We start from the raw sequence: 19,123 nt of genomic DNA, 5'->3' as shown, positions 1-19,123 counted from the left end.
TGGAGGGCCTTCCGGGACCAGCGCCGACCAGCGAAGGCCTCTCTGCGGCCTCCGCTGGTCGCTGGAGGCCCTCCAGAGATTCTGGAGGGTCTCCAGCGACCAGTGGAGGCCGCGGAGAGGCCGCGGAGCAGCCGGCGCTGGTCCCGGAAGGCCTTCCAGAGACTCTGAAAGGCCTTCCGGGACCAGCGCCGGCTGCTCTGCGGCCTCTCCGCGGCCTCCGCTGGTCGCTGGAGACCCTCCAGAGTCTCTGGAGGGCCTCCAGCGACCAGCGGAGGCCGCGGAGAGGCCTTCGCTGGTCGGCGCTGGTCCCGGAAGGCCCCCCAGAGTCTCTGGAAGGCCTTCCGGGACCAGCGCCGGCTGCTCCGCGGCCTCCGCTGGTCGCTGGAGACCCTCCAGAGTCTCTGGAAGGCCTTCCGGGACCAGCGCCGGCTGCTCCGCGGCCTCCGCTGGTCGCTGGAGACCCTCCAGAGTCTCTAGGGCCTCCAGCGACCAGCGGAGGCCGCGGAGAGGCCTTCGCTGGTCGGCGCTGGTCTCGGAAGGCCCTCCAGAGTCTCTGGAAGGCCTTCCGGGACCAGCGCCGGCTGCTCCGCGGCCTCTCCGCGGCCTCCGCTGGTCGCTGGAGACCCTCCAGAGTCTCTGGAGGGCCTCCAGCGACCAGCGGAGGCCACGGAGAGGCCTTCGCTGGTCGGCGCTGGTCCCGGAAGGCCCTCCAGAGTCTTTGGAAGGCCTTCCAGGACCAGCGCCGGCTGCTCCGCGGCCTCTCCGCGGCCTCCACTGGTCGCTGGAGACCCTCCGCAGCCTCCACTGGTCGCAGAGAGACTCTGGAGGGCCTTCCGGGACCGGCGCCGACCAGCGAAGGCCTCTCCGCGGCCTCCGCTGGTCGCTGGAGGCCCTCCAGAGACTCTGGAGGGCCTCCAGCGACCAGCGGAGGCCGCGGAGAGGCCGCGCAGCAGCCGGTGCTGGTCCCGGAAGGCCTTCCAGAGACTCTGGAGGGCCTCCAGTGACCAGCGCCGACCCGCGGAGGCCACGGAGAGGCCGGCGCTGGTCGCTGGAGGTCCTCCAGAGACCAGCGGAGGCCCTCCCCGGCCTCCGCAGCCGCCGCCAGCCTCGCCAGCAGCACCAGCCGCCGGGAGGAGAGGCCGTCACCCGCCCTGGAAGAAGGTAAGCAGGGAGGGTGGGGGCCTAAAGTGGGGGGGGGCTGGTGGGAGGGGGCGGTCTTCCTTTCTCCCCCCTCCCTTCCTTTCTTCCTTCCTTTCTTCCTTCCTTCCCTCCCTCCCTTCCTTCCTTCCCTCCCTCCCTCCCTCCTCCCTTCCTTCCTTCCTTCCTTCCTTCCCTCCCTCCTCCCTTCCTTCCTTCCTTCCTTCCCTCCCTCCTCCCTTCCTTCCTTTCTTCCTTCCTTCCTTCCTTCCTTCCCTCCCTCCCTCCCTCCCTCCCTCCCTCCCTCCCTCCCTTCCTTCCTTCCCTCCCTCCCTCCCTCCCTCCCTTCCTTCCTTCCCTCCCTCCCTCCCTCCCTCCCTTCCTTCCTTCCTTCCTTCCTTCCTTCTTCCGGTCGGTCACTTCCGGGTTCCTGTCCTGCATCTCGACCTGTGTTATTAGTGACAGGCTGCTTCGGCGGGCCGCTGCGCCGGCCCCCTGGGTCCCACAATGATGGGACCGATGCCACAGGGACGGGCTCGAAACACTTTATAACCCCTCAAAAGAACAGCAGTCTAGCTCGCTTCCCCCGAGCCCTGCCGCCATAAGCCTCAAGGGGGCTCATTTTGCGGCATCTCCCGGCGGGAGGGTGGCACCCACACGGGACACATATCAAATGAAAGAGGGGGCGCAGGGCTATCAGAAACAGCCGGCGGAGGGAGTCGGGAGACCACCCCACTGGGGGATCCACACCCTGAAAGTGATGAAGGTGGCGCAGATAGAGCCAACAGAGCAAACAGGACAAAATAAATAGGCTGCATTATGCAGCACAGTTGAGAAAGTGCCTTATCCCATATACTGATGAAGTATATACAGGATTTGAGAACAAAATTGTTTCCGGCGGTGATATTTGGGGGATTTTTGAGGACGTCACAGGAAGTGCTGTGAAGTCACTTCCTGTTTACGGCAGTGGCATTTGGGGGAAATGATGTCATTTGGGGGAAGTGATGTCACTTCCCGTTTCCGGCAGGTGACGCGGGGAAATGATGTCACAGGAAGTGGTGTCCCTTCCTGTTTCCGGCGGTGGCATGACATCACCGGAAGTGACGTAACCGGAAGTGACGTCACTTCCTGTTTCCGGCGGCGCGCGACCTTCCCCCCCCAAAGGTGTCCCTGGCTGGCCTTCAGACATTATGGTCACCCTACTGGTAGAAGACAACAATAGAGGAAGGCAGATGATTCTCCCTGGGAAGGGGATTTTAGAGTTTTGATGCCACAATGGAGAAGGCCTTTTCTTGAGTTGCCATGTTCAAGTCTCAGAATGTAGGGGTACCTAAAGCAAGGTTTCTGGTGACAACTTAGAAATATTGGGTAGGTTTAGGTAGAAATAGGCATTATATAGTGATGCTGGGTTGTTTGGGCAATTATTAATTCTGTTAAGTTGCTTTTAAGGGAAAGCATAGTTAAATCAACTCAGATATGGACATTGGTTTAAATGACTAACCAAAGTTAACTCAGACATGGACTAACTGTGCAAAGAGAAACAAAGTTTGACTCCCCAGTTTGCTGCAGGATAACTGACGACAATCTGGTACCCCTAGTGGGTTCCAGGCTTTTAACTACTATTTACTTAGATTTTTAAAAGTACCCTGGCATTGTGATTGACACCTAAGGGTCAAGATTCTTTCCATCTGTTTATAGAGTTGTCTGGAGAAATAGTGATGACAAGATATACTCACTATTCTTTTAACATATATCACAAGAACTTGACATTTTAGCTAAGCTTCTGCAGTTGCGCAGCAATTATTTGTGTGGGGTGGGAGTGTTGTTAAGTTTATCTCCTCCATTGCTGACACTCACAAATAGCAATAACACCAAGATAGTAAAAAAGTAATGTAGCGGCAGTTGGGAATGACATCCCAAACTTTTATTTCTGCAGATTAAAGACACCATTGGCTATGATACACTAGGCCATTGTTTTTTCATGGAGGACGGCATTGAACAGAGGAATATACTGTTTCATAATCTAGGGCTGGTCACCAAACCAGGCACACTGCTTCCCACAGACAGGAATAGCACAATGTGCCTGGCTATCAGGGATCAAGTGTATGGAAAATACTTGCCAGTACCAGCCACAGACTGCATGTGAGTAGCTGTCTATATAAAGGACAAAAAGTTACAAGTGCTGTGCATATTGTCTTGCCCACTGTTCAGGGGCAATTTTTTTCAAAGGTCAAGCTACCCACTAAGGACTTAAATGTTGATGAATTTAAGGAGGTAGTGTGGTATAATGGGTACTAATTTTTGTTTGGTCATAGAAAAACCAGATTAAGAACTTTCGCTGCTGCTCCATGAAACTCATTGCATGACCTTAAGAAAATTTTATCCCAAAAGGTATCTTAATAAGATTAAATTTTGTGCATAACTAAAGCTTCAATATCGATTTTCAGAAGTAAAACACATACAACATTCCTATCTTTCGGAGTAAAATGTTTAGCATTCTGAAATTCATTTTTAACGAATACTATTAATGCGACAAGAAGGTTTTTCATCCTCATTGATCAACTTTTACTTCTCCTCTTTAATTCTCAGTATAGGAAAGCAAGTTCCTTTATGAAAGACAGATTAAGAGTTTCCCAGTTTGTTGCCAGAAATTGATATGTTGACATATGCACTGTTTTAAGCACTGAAACTCGAAGCATGGAGAACTTTGAAAAGGCAAAGCATGTTGCATGTAAAAAACCTATTACTTGATACTGAAGCTGGTAACTTTGTAAGATGAGTCTTTCGTAATGTTCATTGTATTTCACTAATATGTTGCAGGGCTGTTTCAACCTTTTGGATTGCTCATCCCAACAATCACCTTATAAATAATGTAGCTGCAGGCTCACAGGTGAGATTTCTGGGCATTGTGATGGACTAGTCACACTCTCTCAAACAAAAGCATTTATTCTATTGTGTGAAGGTCACTTTTTAAAATGGAGATTTCATTTTTCTGTTAACCTGGTATTGTGGCATCTGATAAAAATTTTGCCCTAAATTTGCACAATGGCCTTATGTTGTATAGACTTGCACTGTGAATGTCATCTTTAGAAGACAATACAGCTCCATACTATAGCATTCTAAAGTATATCCTATTGAAACTATAGTTTGAGAGCTAATGTAATAGAAAATACAAAGTGTGTCACTTTTTCTAGAGAATGTTTTTGCCAGAGAACTGAAAGGTCCAATAAATAAAAATATATGGATGTGGCTATGAGCATACTCCTAAAACTGGAAAAATGAGCTGGTATAAAAATGAGTTGACATAAAACTAGAAGAACACCAGTGCAGTTATTCTTGCTGTGGAATTCCAGTTAAAAACAGAACAAATATTTTATTAAATCTGAGAATGTGTGTAGACTTAAAATTATTACTACTTTTTCATATCCTCAATGGACTTGTGTAATTATTCTTATATTCTTAATGGACAGGAGTATTAGCTTGTTCAGTTTAATTGTGTTGTTTATAAAATCTGCAGGAGTCTGGAGAATTTGAAAACCAGGGATTTTGCAAGCTAGGCAGGAGCAATGTGATGACATTGCGAAAAGCAATATGCCTTTTGGAACTGTTTAAATATGCAGTGTATTCTGGGCAAACATTTTGACACTTGAGATACTTGGAACTGGTTTCTTTTTTGACATATAAGAATATATAAACAATCCACAGAAGATTTGAAACAGAGCAATAAATGTGCTAAAGGCTTTTCAGGAGCAAGAAACTAAAGGAAAACATGAATAACTGAATCTTTGCTCTTTCTTACTTGCCAGTGACTGGATGGAGGGACAGATCTTACTCTTAAAAAAAAAATCTGGCCCTAGGCTAGACTAGGAGGTTTTTTTTTTCTGGGTCAGTTTCTTTCTGTCTCAGACTAGAAAGGGAAGCTATTTTTCAAACTTACTCTTTAAAAAATCGGGGTACATAATAATAATTCTATAGTAACTGGAAAATTACTGTTTTCCTTGGCTAATGAGGACAGAACAATAAAAAAATTAAGCTTAAAAAGACTCACAGATGTGTTGACAGATGTGTTGGCTTCTAAAATGATCTGTGACTATCCTTATTTGCTCATGTTTACTTTAAGGATGCTGGAATATGGTATTTATTTCACAAGGTGCCTACAGGAGAATCTCATGGATTGTTTCCTGAAACCAAAGCTGAACTCACACCACTAGGAATTTTCTATAACAACAAGGTTCATTCCAATTTTAAGGTAAGCAGTCAGTTTGGTGAACTGCAGAGTTATGTATAGTTTATAATCTAAATATAAATTAACCTTGTAGTTAGCTGCTTGCCTAGAGTAAGCCTTAATTTAAGCCAGGAACAAGCTGTTACACGCTGCATATTAAAAAAATTTTGAGAACTGGGCAACTCATTTTTTGGATAGTTAAATACACATCATTATCAATCTCTGTCTACATATGTGAAACTTGGTATGGTTCAGCCATGCACATATGCACGCATGCGCATAGGTTAAAACATTGTGTGGTTATGCAGTTATGCGCATATCGCTAAGTGGTAAAAAAAATGGCGACCGTAAACCGGATGTCTGAGGCTCTTTTTGCTCCGGGACAGCCTTCAGACATCCGGAAGTTGGTCGAGAACTATCCAGACAGGGAAACTACGAGGTGAAAACCAGAGAACTCAACACCACAAAGGAGCAGATAATAAAATACTCCGGTTCCGAGAAGGATTGTGGGGGAGGGGGGGCTACTATGAGTTAATACCGGAAGGCAGATGTTGCTTTCTGATCAGCCACTTTTAATCCAGTATGAAACAGCGGCGGCAACTGATTATACTGTGAGTCTGAACAGCCCCAGATAGTAGTTGTGGATATGTCCACACATTATTAGAAAAATGCAGGGTTCCCAAACCTGAGGGTTTTTTCCCCCTAATGACAAACATGGAGGCAGGGAAAGTTTCAGGAAAGAATCAACTAGAGGGAAGATCTAACCCTTTCCCCACCCACAAATTTTTCTCCTTTAGATGCCCCCTCTCCACATTTTCCCCTTAGCTGTGTTTCAAAGCTTGAAACCTGGCTAAGAGAAAATAGCTGCTGGGCCATTTTGCAAGAATGAACCTGCCTAGATCTTCTTTGATGAGGACCCCTCCTTCATGCTTACTAAGTCCCTCCTACAGTTGGTGCTGTATCTAAACAAATGAAATTCTGCAAACCTACCCTCGAACACCTGGGGTAAAGCCAGGCACTTCACAACATCTATCCCCTTATTCCCATTTGCTGCCTTTTCCTCTCAGCTATTTCTCTCTACCTACTGAAAATTATGCACAGTTATTTTGATTTGTTTAACACTTGAGTATATAATTCCCTCTCTTTTTTTGCCTGTTATCACTGCATTGTGGAATAAAGCTGTGAAACATATATTTTCTTTCATTCTTCTAATACAGAATTTCCAGAACTTTTCCTCTTGCCATTTTCTTCATCATATAACCTTAATATTAATCATTGGGAAGACCCATGAACATCTGCACTTTTTGTTTGTGTATCAGAACAGAAGCTCCAATTATTTCCTTAAAATACAATCATGTTTTGTATGTCAGTTACACTTTGGTATAATACACCTCTTAGATGCCCTTGGCAGGAGGAATTTAAATTACTGCATTGGGCTTTTAACTGATCCTGGATCTTTCTGTGAAATTTGGCACGAGACAGATTTAATGCCAAATTGAACAATCATATAGTTTGTGGCACTTTTGTGTGTGTTTTTTTCTGAACTAAAAAGTCTCCTGTTAGTTCACTGAATAGAAACTGTCTCATTAATAATGATGTCATGTCCTAAAGAGAACTAAGCTCTCAAAATCTATCTAAAGAGTTATTAAATAGTCTCTTTGTTTAGTGATGACCTAATATAGAAGTTTGAAAGCTAGTTTTGTACCCAGTTCAAAAAGAGAATATCAATGCATCTGCCTTTGACGTCTTGAAGAAGGAGTATTCTGAAATGTTTATGTAATATTGCAATTTGCTGGTTTCTCTAAGCCTGTGAAAAATCCAAGTTGTATTCAAGAATATAATCCAATGCCTTCTATTTCATATTAGAGAAGAGTAATTAAGAGCTGTAAGGTATTATATATAATATTGTATTACAGTGATTGGTTAGACTAGTTTCTTGCAGCATAATTGAGAGGCACCATGTGTAGTTGTTAAATTGTCAGACTAGGATCTGGGAGATCCAGGTTCAAATCCCCACTTGATCATGAATGCTCACTGGGTGACTGTCAGTATTAAGTCTGCCTTTACACAGTTTGACAGCTATAATATGACAGCAAGTGATCTAGCTGGCAAGCTAGGTCACAGTGACCTTATCTACAAGCCGGTTCTAGCCGGTAAAGGACAGGTGGAAAGTACCTGCTGAGTCAGCATGACTGTGGACTGCCAGGATTGGCTGACGGAACTATATATGGACTGTGCTACCAGTGCACAGGTCTCTCTTCGAGGAGTCACATGCTGGCGGAGCACTTTGGTCCTATAGCTGATGTATATTTCTGCACTAGTGAACACATTGTATATAATCTGTAAATACACTGTTTTAGCACTAGCTGCAGGTGTCTGGCTCACTTCTTTACTGGGGCTCACCGTTGTACATATCACACCGCTCACTCTGCACACACCCGCACCGACAGTGACCTTGGGCCAGTCACACACTCTCAGACTAACCCACCTCATAGGGTTGTTGTGAGGAAAAAATGGAAGAGTAGAGAAAGATGTAAGCCACTTAACATCTCAGTTGGGGAGAAAAGCAGGGTGTAAATGAACTAAATAAATAATAGCTGGAGGTGAAGAGGCCTAATTTATCACTTCATTTATTATAGGCTGGTTTATTAATTGATAAAGGTGTCAAAACCACCAAAGCGAGTGCTGAAGATCCAAGAGAATATCTCTGTTTGGACAACAATGCAAGGTAGAATATATTCCCTGAACAAAAATTATTGTATTAAATACAGAGCACTGCTATTTATTGATATCTATGTTCATTGCATGATTGATCTCTTAATCCAGTTTTAGGAAGATCTTTGTCCAATGCAAGGTAAAAAATTAATTGTTTCGGTTTTGTTAATAACCTAGATTACTAAACTGTTTGTGTTCCTGTCTGTTGAATTGCTGGGTTCAGTCACAGCTGCTGTTAAATGAAAGTATTGTTGTATAGTGATAATTGCTTAGTGTCCCTGTTACAGTACTGGAGTCAGTACTGGAGACTCAGAACATACACACTTTACCTGTGGTCTCTGTATAGAAGCACTTGAACCATCACTGTGCTCAGAGATAACTTAATACTTTTATCCACCTCTTCCATGTCTTCCATTTTCTCTTGCCTTCTTAAGAAATGGAAAAGCTCCAAAAGTGGCAAGTGTTGATTACATTCTTTCAAAAAACAGTGCTAAGTTAAACCCTCTGAGTTACCTGCCTTCAGCACATTGTTGCCTGTAGAGTTTGAAGCTTCCAAAGAGCCATTTGTAGAGTGGAGATCAGGTATCACCTCAGGCCAGACTTTAAAAAAAAATTAAATTTGATTTGATGTCAATAGAAGTACATACCACATAAAAAGCATCATACAAGGCAATCATAAAAAACAATCAGGGAAAAATTAAATATCTAAATAGGTATAACCCAAATATTCAAACTAAAGAAATTATTTATACCGGGATGGCAACGGTAGCTCTCCAGATGTTTTTTGCCTACAACTCCCATCAGCCCCAGCCATTGGCCACGCTGGCTGGGGCTGATGGAAGTTGTAGGCAAAAAAACATCTGGAGAGCTACCGTTGGCCACCCCTGATTTATACCAACATCAATGAATCAGAGATGGAAGATCTCTGCTTATAAGATCAGGCCAGACTTGAGGTAAACAACCTCTTCTTGATGCAAATATTTTGCCTCTGTCTGAGTGCAAGAACTAATATTGTCTGTTTGCTGAACTATAGTTTTGGATGCCATAAAAGTATTTGTAAGTATCTGCAGAGCCATTCCTGATGTATTTCTTCTACCAGATTCCGGCCCCATCAAGATGCAGATCCAGAGAAGCCCCGTGTTGCTGCTGTGGTAGATGGGCTAATAGCTTACAAAAACAATGACCATGGGGCTTGGGTCAGAGGAGGGGACATCATTATCCAGAACTCCGGGTAAGAGCTCAAGAGCATCTATTTGTGCACTGCTAGAAGTTCACTTGAATAGCACTGCAAGAACTAACTAGGCCCAGTTAATCTATTAAGACAGGGGTATCAAACATGCAGCCCAAGCCTGAATCAGGCTCCTGAGCAACTGGCTGTCATCTGCTTCTTTCTGCCTCTCTTTTGCTTTCTTCTGCATCACAGCTTGCTTTGCCAGGCTTTCTCAATCACATAGGAGCTACAGAGCAAAGCCTTTATTTTCCCCCATCAGCTGAGGCTTCTCCCTTGGAGAGGAAGGGGGGAAGGAGAGCTTGCTTTGCCAGGCTCTCTCAATCGCACAGCAGAGCAAGAGTTGTCAGTTATCAGAGACTGTTAAATAAAATATTGCAAGAGTGCTAATGTTCCAAGCATGTTTTATTTTAAGTTTTAAAAAATCTTTAACTGTATTTGTGTCTTTTACAAAGTTTATTTCACTACCTGGCATCACATTTTATGCCATGCATAGCCCTGCCCGGCAAGGTCTCATTTATGCCAGTTCTGGCCCTCATAACAAATGAGTTTGACACCTCAGATTATTGCCTTTGCTTTGAATGAGGCTGCGTGTTTGCAGGCCTAGATGGAAATTTCATAAGAATTTGATGTAAAGCCAAGGATGGACATGAATCAAGTTAATTAAAAGTTAAATAATATGTTCTTCCTGTTGTTGCATCACAGCAGTTTCTAAGAACTATGCACCAGCAAAACATTGCTACAGCTCAAAAAAGATTTCATGCAAGTTTTAGTTTTCATGTACTGTAGTTTTACATCTTTGCACAGAGGTTTTGGCTGTAATCCTATGCATGCTTCCTGTAAAAATGTCAAATTGAACTCAGTATGACTTGCTTCTGCATAAATATATCTTACAATGAAACTGTCAATTTCCATTCCATTTTAAAAGAAAGCATTATTCCATTTCTCCTTTTACAAAATAATTTTTAAAAGAAATCTTCTAGTAATTTTCACTGATCATAAATTTTCACTGACCAAAAACATTTGTTTTGCTCTGCCTAATGTCTACATAACGTCACAGTGTATGTTAGTACAATCTTTGGCAATGTGATTGTACAATCACTGGCAATCACCAATGAATTTATTTGCTTCATATTGTGTACTGTCTGAGGTTTAGATCAAAGTGTTTGATTTCTGAAACAGTGTTTTTTCTTTTAGATTTGCTGACAATGGAATAGGCCTGACCTTTGCCAGGTTAGTGGTATTTTGCTTAATTTCTGCACTTTCTTGGAATGTGACTGCATATTTTGTTTGCACAGTTGTAATGAACTGAAAGAAAACAGTAAAAGTCACGGAATGATTTCTTGAGCCATAGGATCCAAATAATGTTTGAGACTTGAGTTCCTGTAGGCTTCTTAAGCTTTGGGTTACCATAAAACATGTATTTAGGGTTTCTAAGAAGAGGCCTGATGACTTTTGTTTTGGTGGTAAAGAAATAATGCTGCCTCTTGGAAGTCATAACTAATATCCTGTTGAGCATGTTCCCTTGACTTTGTTTTTGATAGTGATGGAAGTTTCCCCAAAGATGAAGGCTCCAGCCAGGAGGTTACAAACTCTCTGTTTGTTGGTGAAAGCAAGAATTATGGCTTTTTAGGTGGCCAGAACAAATACTGGGGGACTGGAGGAATTGACAGTAAAAATCGCACTCTCCCTAGAAATCGGTAAGAAAACAAAAGTGGCCCTTCTAGAAATGTAATTCATCCTTTTGTTTTTAAAATGCAGTAAATCTGATGCATAAACATAAGCTTAATTCAGCACTTCTTCTGTGATTTGCTCTGCTCATAATGTTTCTGTGCAAATCATCAGGGCATTGTTGCAAAGGGTGTTGCAGAATAAGTCTTTCACCCTCTCCAATTTCCCATTGCTCTAGGACTTAAATTGTAATGTGAATTATTATCTTTGAAGTGCTGCCATGTTCATCTGTGCTGAGAAGCTAGGAGAAATCATGAGAACATGATGAGTACAAGCCCAAACTTGCAGCCTTTGATTACTATGAGATAACCAAATAGTAAACCAAAGCTTAACTCTTGCTCTGTCCTGTACAATTGTTTATACCCAGTGAGAGCCATTCACTTGTAAGCCCATTTATGTGGCAGCAAGTCCCATTGCACAGTGGCATTATCCTTAGGAATCGTGTACACAGTTTCCTCAAGGCTGCTTCTAGATGGATCTATTGTTGGCACACTAATTCAGCACTGTGACAAGACTTGCGAAATTTGTGCAAGAGTGGACCAAGGACAAGCAAGATTAGAGTGGAAAGCACATTAATCACACACAGTTTGGCCACCACTTGGAAGTATTTTCTCATGGTTTCATTCTTCCTACATTTGTTTAATCAGCTACAGTAGATGCTGATGTCTGCTCATGTCCTTAAATAAAGGGCTTCCAAAGAACAATTGGAATTAAATGTTAAGCTCATTTATAAATTTGATTGTGGTTCATTGGCTGAAATGTACATTCACTTCAAAAATTAAATTTTGTGCAGCTAGTTTTAACATGCTGAAATGTGCTCTGGGCCCCTGGGGTAAAACAGAAATAGAAAGTTCATTAAAACAGGATATGAATATAGCCAGAATAAATACTGTTTAGAAGACTGTCTTTGCCAGTGCAGTATATGAAAACTGTTCCTAATGCAAAGCTGGCTATAATTTAAAAGGCATCCCACTGACTTTAATTTGTGAATATTTAATTTTTACAGCCAAATTTTAGGCATTTTTACTCAGAAGTAAGCCTCACTTAGACTGCAGTTACACACTAAATAATGCACATTTCATTCTCCTTTCAATGCACTTTCCAACTGGATTTTACTGTGTAAACTGGCAAAATTCAGTTGGAAAGTGGATTGAAAGTGCATTATTTAGTGCGTGTGATCACAGCCTTAGATAACATTGAACGTTATTTGGTAACTGCATAGAATTGCTACTTTTGTTGCAAAGATCTGTACTTGCTAGTGTGTGTGTGGTTAAAAAAGTGTTAAATATATGTGTATTTTAACAGGACATTCCCTATCAGAGGCTTTCAGATTTATGATGGACCTATTCATCTCACTAGATGCACATTTAACAATTTTGTGCCAACTTCAGATAGATTAACCAGTGCTGTTGGATTTCTGTTGAAAAATACCTGGCAGATGACACCCAAAAACAATATTTCCTTAGTGAAGTTTGGTAAAAATGTAAGTTTTATGGTTGAAGTACTAAATAGGGGTGGGATTACTATTTAGAGGTAATGATGGATTAATTTTATCTCTCAGGCTTCATTTGTATGTTTGCTACCCTGTACTATTGTCTTCCTCCAATTTTCCCAACCCTCAGAGTGAGAACTTCCCAGGTTTTTGGTAGTGTTGCCATCATCTGGTCTTTGTAGGAATTACCCATTGAGAGAACCAGCAGCTACCGTTCCATGCGTTGCTGTTGTAAGACATCACCACAGTCTCCAAGACATTTTTTGCTTTAGATGCTGTTGAAGCTAAATGATTGAATAAAACCACATGGTAGAAAAGCCCCACAGACCCCATGGGCACTGCATCATCCAGACCTCTGAGATATCTAGGCATTGATGACTGCCCAGGTCTCTGCCTGGCGATGCACCACCCTTCCAACTTTAAGCATTCTCAGAGGGGTACTCTTCTCCATTTTTGATACTGCTCTCTTCCTCTGTTTCCTCTTTCCTCTGCCACTCAGGCACATAAGCTACCTACAGATTTCTAGGGACTTGGCTAACTGCCCTCTTCCCTGGCTGTGGGGTCCCCTTTCTGTTCCTCTAAAAAAGCACCCCCTTTCTTCCTGGGTTGCTTGCGTTTCTGCCTGGGGGGCTTCCTCTTTCCTCTGCCACTCAGGTCCCAAATCTGATATGTGTGTAATATGTGGAGCATGTGGAGGATCACCCTAGGGAGGAACTGTGTGGGTTGAAGGCCTCTAGCTCACCCAGGTCAGTTTTTGTCACTCCTGAACCAGCAGAGGTGACATCCCATTGAAAAGGATGGCATTTAGTGACTTTTTCAAGGGGCCTATAACTCAGCCCCCTAAAGTCCAATGTGGACCAAACTTGGTGGGTACATTAAGGAGAGTGATCTGGAGACACCCTGCCATTTTGGAGCCCCGAGGCCCTGTGGTGGGCTTTTTAAAAACCAGACCAGTTTGCGAACCGAGCCATGGTTCGGTTCGCAAATTGGTTCGGAAACTGGTCCAGTTCAGTTCACAAACTGAACTAGCATTTTCTTGTCTGTGCCCATCCCTAGCGATTTGCAAACTGTTCACTTTCTCCTGGCATCCATTTTAAATAGTATGTGGAGATCTGTGTGATACAGAGAGCAACTACCAGCATTCACAATTATGAAGCATTTATTAAAAATAAAATGTCCATACACATACTCTCAGTACAGCAACAGACAGCAGGAAATTTTTTAAAAAGTTGTAAAAACATAATTCCTCTAACTCACTCTGTGCATGCTCTGGCTGATCTTATTCTTAGGCAGGTTTTTTAACTTGGAAGTTATAGTGTTCTAAAAGCTCCCTATAACCATCATGTCATTGTTCAGGCAGCCTATGCTTGTCCTTTCATATGGCAATGGTGGTCTTCAGATGGAGCTTAGGTGAGAGTTCCTGCTCCCTAGATGGAATTAGCCAGAGACCTCTTTCCTCGCCATGCCAAGGGATTTCTATCTCTGTTTGCCCACTCCTGTGGGTCAAAGAGGACTTTCCTGAAATCTCCAGGAAGATACATTCTAGCCTCTCCCTTGTCCCAAGTCTTTTCCCTTCTGGGTGTCAGTCTAACTGGAGGTGTGAGCTGACCATTTCATTCTCTCCAGCTAGGGAATCTATTGGCATTTCTAAAGTATTACTAGGTGAGGTTTGAGAGCAGTCAACTTCCCTCTTGCCACCTGATCTCTGCCAAGAACTTTTAAAAACTAAATATGAAGGTTTTGTACAGCCCAGACCTCTCCATTACAATGTATTTCTCCACAGTTCTAATAATACATTTGGTGCATATCATCCCTTGCTTCCAGAACAAATGCATCTCCATCACCAAATTAAGAAAGAGAGAGAGAGAGAGAGAAGAAAAAGAAAGAAAGAGCTGCTACTTAATTTGCTTTAGGGCCATGGCTCAGTGGTAGAACGTCTGCATGGCATCAGAAGATCCCAGGTTCATTCCCTGTCTATAGTTAAAAGGTCCAAGTAGTAGGTGAGGTGAAAGACCTCTGCCTAAAACCCTGGAGAGCCGCTGCCAGTCTGAGGAGACAATGCTGACTTTGGCGGACCAATGGCCTGATTCAGTATAAGGCGTCTTGATGTGTTCATGTGACTCATATTCTTCTTGTCTCCCAAGGTTTCTCTAAAAGTTTATTTTGGAAAACCCGGTCCTTGGTTTGAGGAGAGTGATCTTGATGGTGACAAGAATTCTATATTCCATGATGTAGATGGATCAGTAACTGGATACAAGGGAACTTATGTTGGTAGAATGGATAACTACTTGATTCGACATCCAGACTGTATTAATGAGACCAAGTGGAATGGAGTTATCTGCAGTGGAAGCTATGCTCAGGTTAAAGGAGATATAATTGTATATTTTTGCGGTTAAAATATAAACCAATTTTTACAAAAAAGGAATATTCTGTTTAGTCTATTCAGTACACTCAAAGATAGTAGCAGAGGGTTTAGGAGAAAGAGGTTTTGCACTAATGTAGGATTGGGAGCAGAAGGGCAGAATGAACTGTTCCTGTGTTGAAACAGTAGCTGTCTGTGTGATCGTTCAGTTTATATGCTTCTGGTACCAGAAGCACTTAAATCCTTTCAAATTTCACAGTAGCCTTCAGAGAATATTTAGACCAGTTGCTTTTGTCATCTTGGAATTTGCCCTTAGTCCATGGAAAAAGTTTTCCATTTGCTAACCTTTTTTTAGTTTCCCCTGTTTACATAAAATCTACAGCTCTTAGTTATCCCTGAAGACAATTTTCTGTTCAGATTATTCTCTGATTCCATAATACTAGTCTTATTGTGTTGTTCATTGATTGTCTTATGTTGTCTAGTTGCATTATATTCTGTAATCAGGACAGTGAGGAAGGCAGGCTTTAAATAAAGAATGGAGTTTTTGAGGAAGGGACTCTGTTTATACTGCCTTATACGCTATAGGTTTGTGCACTTACTTTGCTTCTGTGTTGCCTTTCTGCATTGTTTTCTGTTTAACACTAAACATAGTGTTTTTCTCTCTGAACTGAAAAACTATTGTTGGTATTTGGTCTCTAAACCAGAATTAGAACTCTTTGATTTGGAAGGCAATCAGTAACCACAGTTCAGTGATTCAAACTTAGTTAATTATAAACAGGAAATAAAGATCCAGGTGGGTAGCCATGTTGGTCTGAAACAGTAGAACAAAGTTAGAGTAATGGCACCTTTAAGACCAATAGTGTATTATTCAGGGTAAGCTTTCATGTGCAGGAACATTTCATCATACAAACCAGACAAAAGTCTGATGAACTGTGCCTGCACATGGATGCCTACCCTGCATAAAATATTGTTGGTTTTAAAGGAAATGGAGAAGGAAGTGATGTGGGCAAGAGAGATGAATGCTTTCTATAAATTTGTAATTCCTTTCATCTGAACTGAACCTTTGCTGATATGTTATCTATCTCAATTTGTTATTTCAATTCTTCATGTAATCCAGTGTAAACAGGATTTTTATCTTAACTTGGATGTGCACCAAACTATTCAAAGATGTTAGGGTGTAGACTGTGTCTCCTTCCTTTTCATTTGTATTGTTTCCAGTTGATGTAATCACCATCTTAATTTTTCTTTCTTTCTAACTTTTGTTTTCTTTGTAGATATATGTTCAGACATGGAATCCACAGAGTCTCAACATGAGTGTAGTACGGGATGAATACCCTTACAACCCTATGATACTGCGAGGTATTAATCAGAGAGCTGCTTTCCAGCAATACCAGCCTGTTGTGATGCTTCAAAAGGGCTATACAGTGCATTGGAATGGACAGGCCCCACAAACAACTTTGTTTTACCTCATTAACTTCAACAAGTATGTCTCTTTTGATTCTTCATTTTGGGTTCAAAATAATAGTGTACTGTAGTTTTCAAAAAATTTTAAGTGTTAGATGGGTTTTTATCAATGTAACAAAGCCAAGGGAAGCACAATTTTCATTTTAGTTTTTCTAGTGAAATCATACAACTTAATTCAGACTAAACAGAGCTGCTCTGAGAACAGAGTGCAAAAGGAAGAACGTACATTTTAATGAAAAATAATTTTTGTTCCTCTAACAGCCCCCAATGCAAATTTAATTGGCTTAATTTATACCTGTTGCCAATGAAGCTTAATGTATTGCTTTTCTTTAATCTGCTTGTCTAAATATGAAAAGTGGGCTACAAAGGTGGATTTAAAAAGAAAGTTGTTCGGTGCCACAGCTGATCTGAACTTCTCAAGCACAAGGCATATCTTAGTGTACCTCAGTCACTCCAGCTCATTTCAGCAGGGTTTGTGCAGGCAAAAAAATATCTACCCAGTTCCATGCAAGATAAAAATATTTTTTGTCTTGTATGCCAACTATCTTGTGTGACCAAAACGTGCAGTATTCAAAGAAGAGTGTGGCTTCACAGACAGAGTATTGCAAGACCTTGGTTTAGGGGAGCTTGCTGTGAGACCTGTTTTATTCAGTCATAGCCAGTTGTGTTATTCCCAGTTTATGTTATTATTTACTTAAAACATTTTTGTGCCTCCTTTCTACCCAGTCAGAGGGTCCACAAGGTTGTGACCATAAAACCATTAAAGCATTTAAACAATTTAATACAGTTAAAAATACAAAACTCAATTAAAACACGTAAACAGCAACACTAGAACAAAGCGGGAGTCAAGTATCACCTTTAAGACAAACAAACTTTTTTACTGTCCAAAACTTCTGGGAAAGAAACGCCCTCAGTTTGACCCAGACTTATTAGCAATAGAATAATTAACAGACATTCTCACATTCTGACCTGTTACTGTTTTATTGGTTTCACACGCTAATGCAACTCAGATCAAGGGTTTTCTGAATTAGTTAATTTTACTATTCTGCTATTGGATTTTAACTTTGTACCACTTTCCATTCTAAACCCCACTAGCTATATGTAGTTCTGCTTACTGTACTTCTGAAGAAGTGTGCATGCACATGAAAGCTTACATTCTGGTAAAAGTTTGTTGGTCTTAAAGGTGATACTTGACTCCTGCTTTGTTCTACTGCTTCAGACCAACATGGCTGCCCAACTGGATCTAGACAACACTAGAAAGAGGGCAAACTTGTTATTTGGGAAATGACAGATGAAACAAAAAGGGTCCTTGCTTTTTTGTTCACAGGTTCTTTCTGGGAAGGGAGTTCCACAAAGTCTTTCTGGGGAGGGAGTTTCAAAGTTTTGGTGCCACAACCAGGAAGGCCCTTTTGTAGGTCACCACCTGTCTGGCCTCAGATGTCAGTGGCAACTGGAGCAGAGCCTCCAAGGATGACTAGAATGAGTGGGTACATTCATATGAGAGAAAGTGGTCCTTAAGGTTTGTTGGTCCCTGGCCATACAGGGTTTTAAATACCAGCACCTTGAATTGAGCTGGAAACAAATTGGAAGCCAGTGTAGGTGAAACAAGAGTGGAGTGATATGGTCCCTACAACCCACTCCAGTCAACACTCTGGCCACAGTGTTCTGCACCAAATGTAGCTTCCAAACAGTCTTCAAGGACAGCCCCATATAGACCATATTACAGTAATGCAATATGTCCAGGAAGGGCTGCAGTAGGCTCACCAGGTGGAACCTCCACTGCCACCTACCTGTTTATTCAACAGGAGGCCTGAGTCCAGGAGCACTCAAGCTGTGACCCTGCTCCTTTAAGGGAACAGCAGCCCCATCCAGAACACAGGATACAAAGAAGCAACCATTTCCTTGCAGGGATCTGAGGGTGGTTGCAGTCAGTTTTGTTGTGTTTGGCATGTTTACATTGTAACAGGATAATGTTAAATAAGCATGATTAACAACTGTAGACAGTGACATAAATATTGTCTTGTTCTGCTTCTAGGAATGACTGGATTCGGGTAGGCATCTGTTACCCACCAGATACCTCTTTTCAAGTTACCTTTGATGTATTCCAAAGGCAGGCATCCGCTTACTATAGTGTGGAAGACTACATACCTGTTTCTTCAATGGCAGAATTGCAGAAGAGGCAAACAGAGAAAACGTTCTACTTTGATAACAGCACTGGGTAGATTTTCAGCATATCCAAAGAATATTTAATTTTTAAAACTCATTTTTATACATTTTATACAATTTATTTAATTTTGTGTGCTGCCTATGGACAGTCAGTTTAATTTTTAAAAATTAAACCTTGTAAGATTTATAACTGGTTGCCCCAGCTTTGAAGACAGGAATTGTACCTTGAGTGTAATAGGGGATCTTTGTTACTTCTCTTTATAAATGGAGTGACTTATTGTGTTGTAATTTTGCCAAAGCTTACCTTAATGTAGGCTATTCTGAGTTCTGTTCATGTAATTTTTTAACCATATTAAATTATGGTATTCTGCGCAGACCTTTTTCAGAGTTCTGAAAATTCAGAGCTTTGCTTGCTAAAAAAATTGCTTGTATTTGATGGGAAAGATAAATGACAGTGTGGATGGGCACCTACAAAGTGAATTGGTATGGCTGGAGGTCATTGAACTGTTTGCTGGAAGAGAAGAGATGGTGGCTTACTGTTTTACCCCTTACAATTAAAGTTTGAGGTTGACTCCTAAAGGTGCTTCCAGATCAGAGGGTTCT

General features: G+C 42.0%; 1 protein-coding gene across 1 annotated transcript in view; it reads left to right on the top strand.

The window, feature by feature from the left end:
* CEMIP2 (cell migration inducing hyaluronidase 2) overlaps nt 1-19,123 on the top strand; it is a 67,688-nt gene that overhangs the window by 37,040 nt on the left and 11,525 nt on the right. The window contains exons 9-19 of the mRNA XM_060237461.1: nt 3,074-3,279; nt 3,958-4,027; nt 5,258-5,386; nt 8,002-8,090; nt 9,177-9,308; nt 10,503-10,538; nt 10,850-11,005; nt 12,342-12,519; nt 14,673-14,888; nt 16,165-16,373; nt 18,390-18,572. Coding sequence (XP_060093444.1) covers nt 3,074-3,279; nt 3,958-4,027; nt 5,258-5,386; nt 8,002-8,090; nt 9,177-9,308; nt 10,503-10,538; nt 10,850-11,005; nt 12,342-12,519; nt 14,673-14,888; nt 16,165-16,373; nt 18,390-18,572 — 1,604 coding nt within the window. The remainder of the gene's footprint in view (nt 1-3,073; nt 3,280-3,957; nt 4,028-5,257; nt 5,387-8,001; nt 8,091-9,176; nt 9,309-10,502; nt 10,539-10,849; nt 11,006-12,341; nt 12,520-14,672; nt 14,889-16,164; nt 16,374-18,389; nt 18,573-19,123) is intronic.

The sequence above is a fragment of the Heteronotia binoei genome, chromosome 4, assembly GCF_032191835.1.
Source record: "Heteronotia binoei isolate CCM8104 ecotype False Entrance Well chromosome 4, APGP_CSIRO_Hbin_v1, whole genome shotgun sequence".
NCBI classification, from domain to species: domain Eukaryota; kingdom Metazoa; phylum Chordata; class Lepidosauria; order Squamata; family Gekkonidae; genus Heteronotia; species Heteronotia binoei.
The sequence above is the reverse complement of the archived record's forward strand: the minus strand, read 5'-3'. Positions and strand labels throughout refer to the sequence as shown.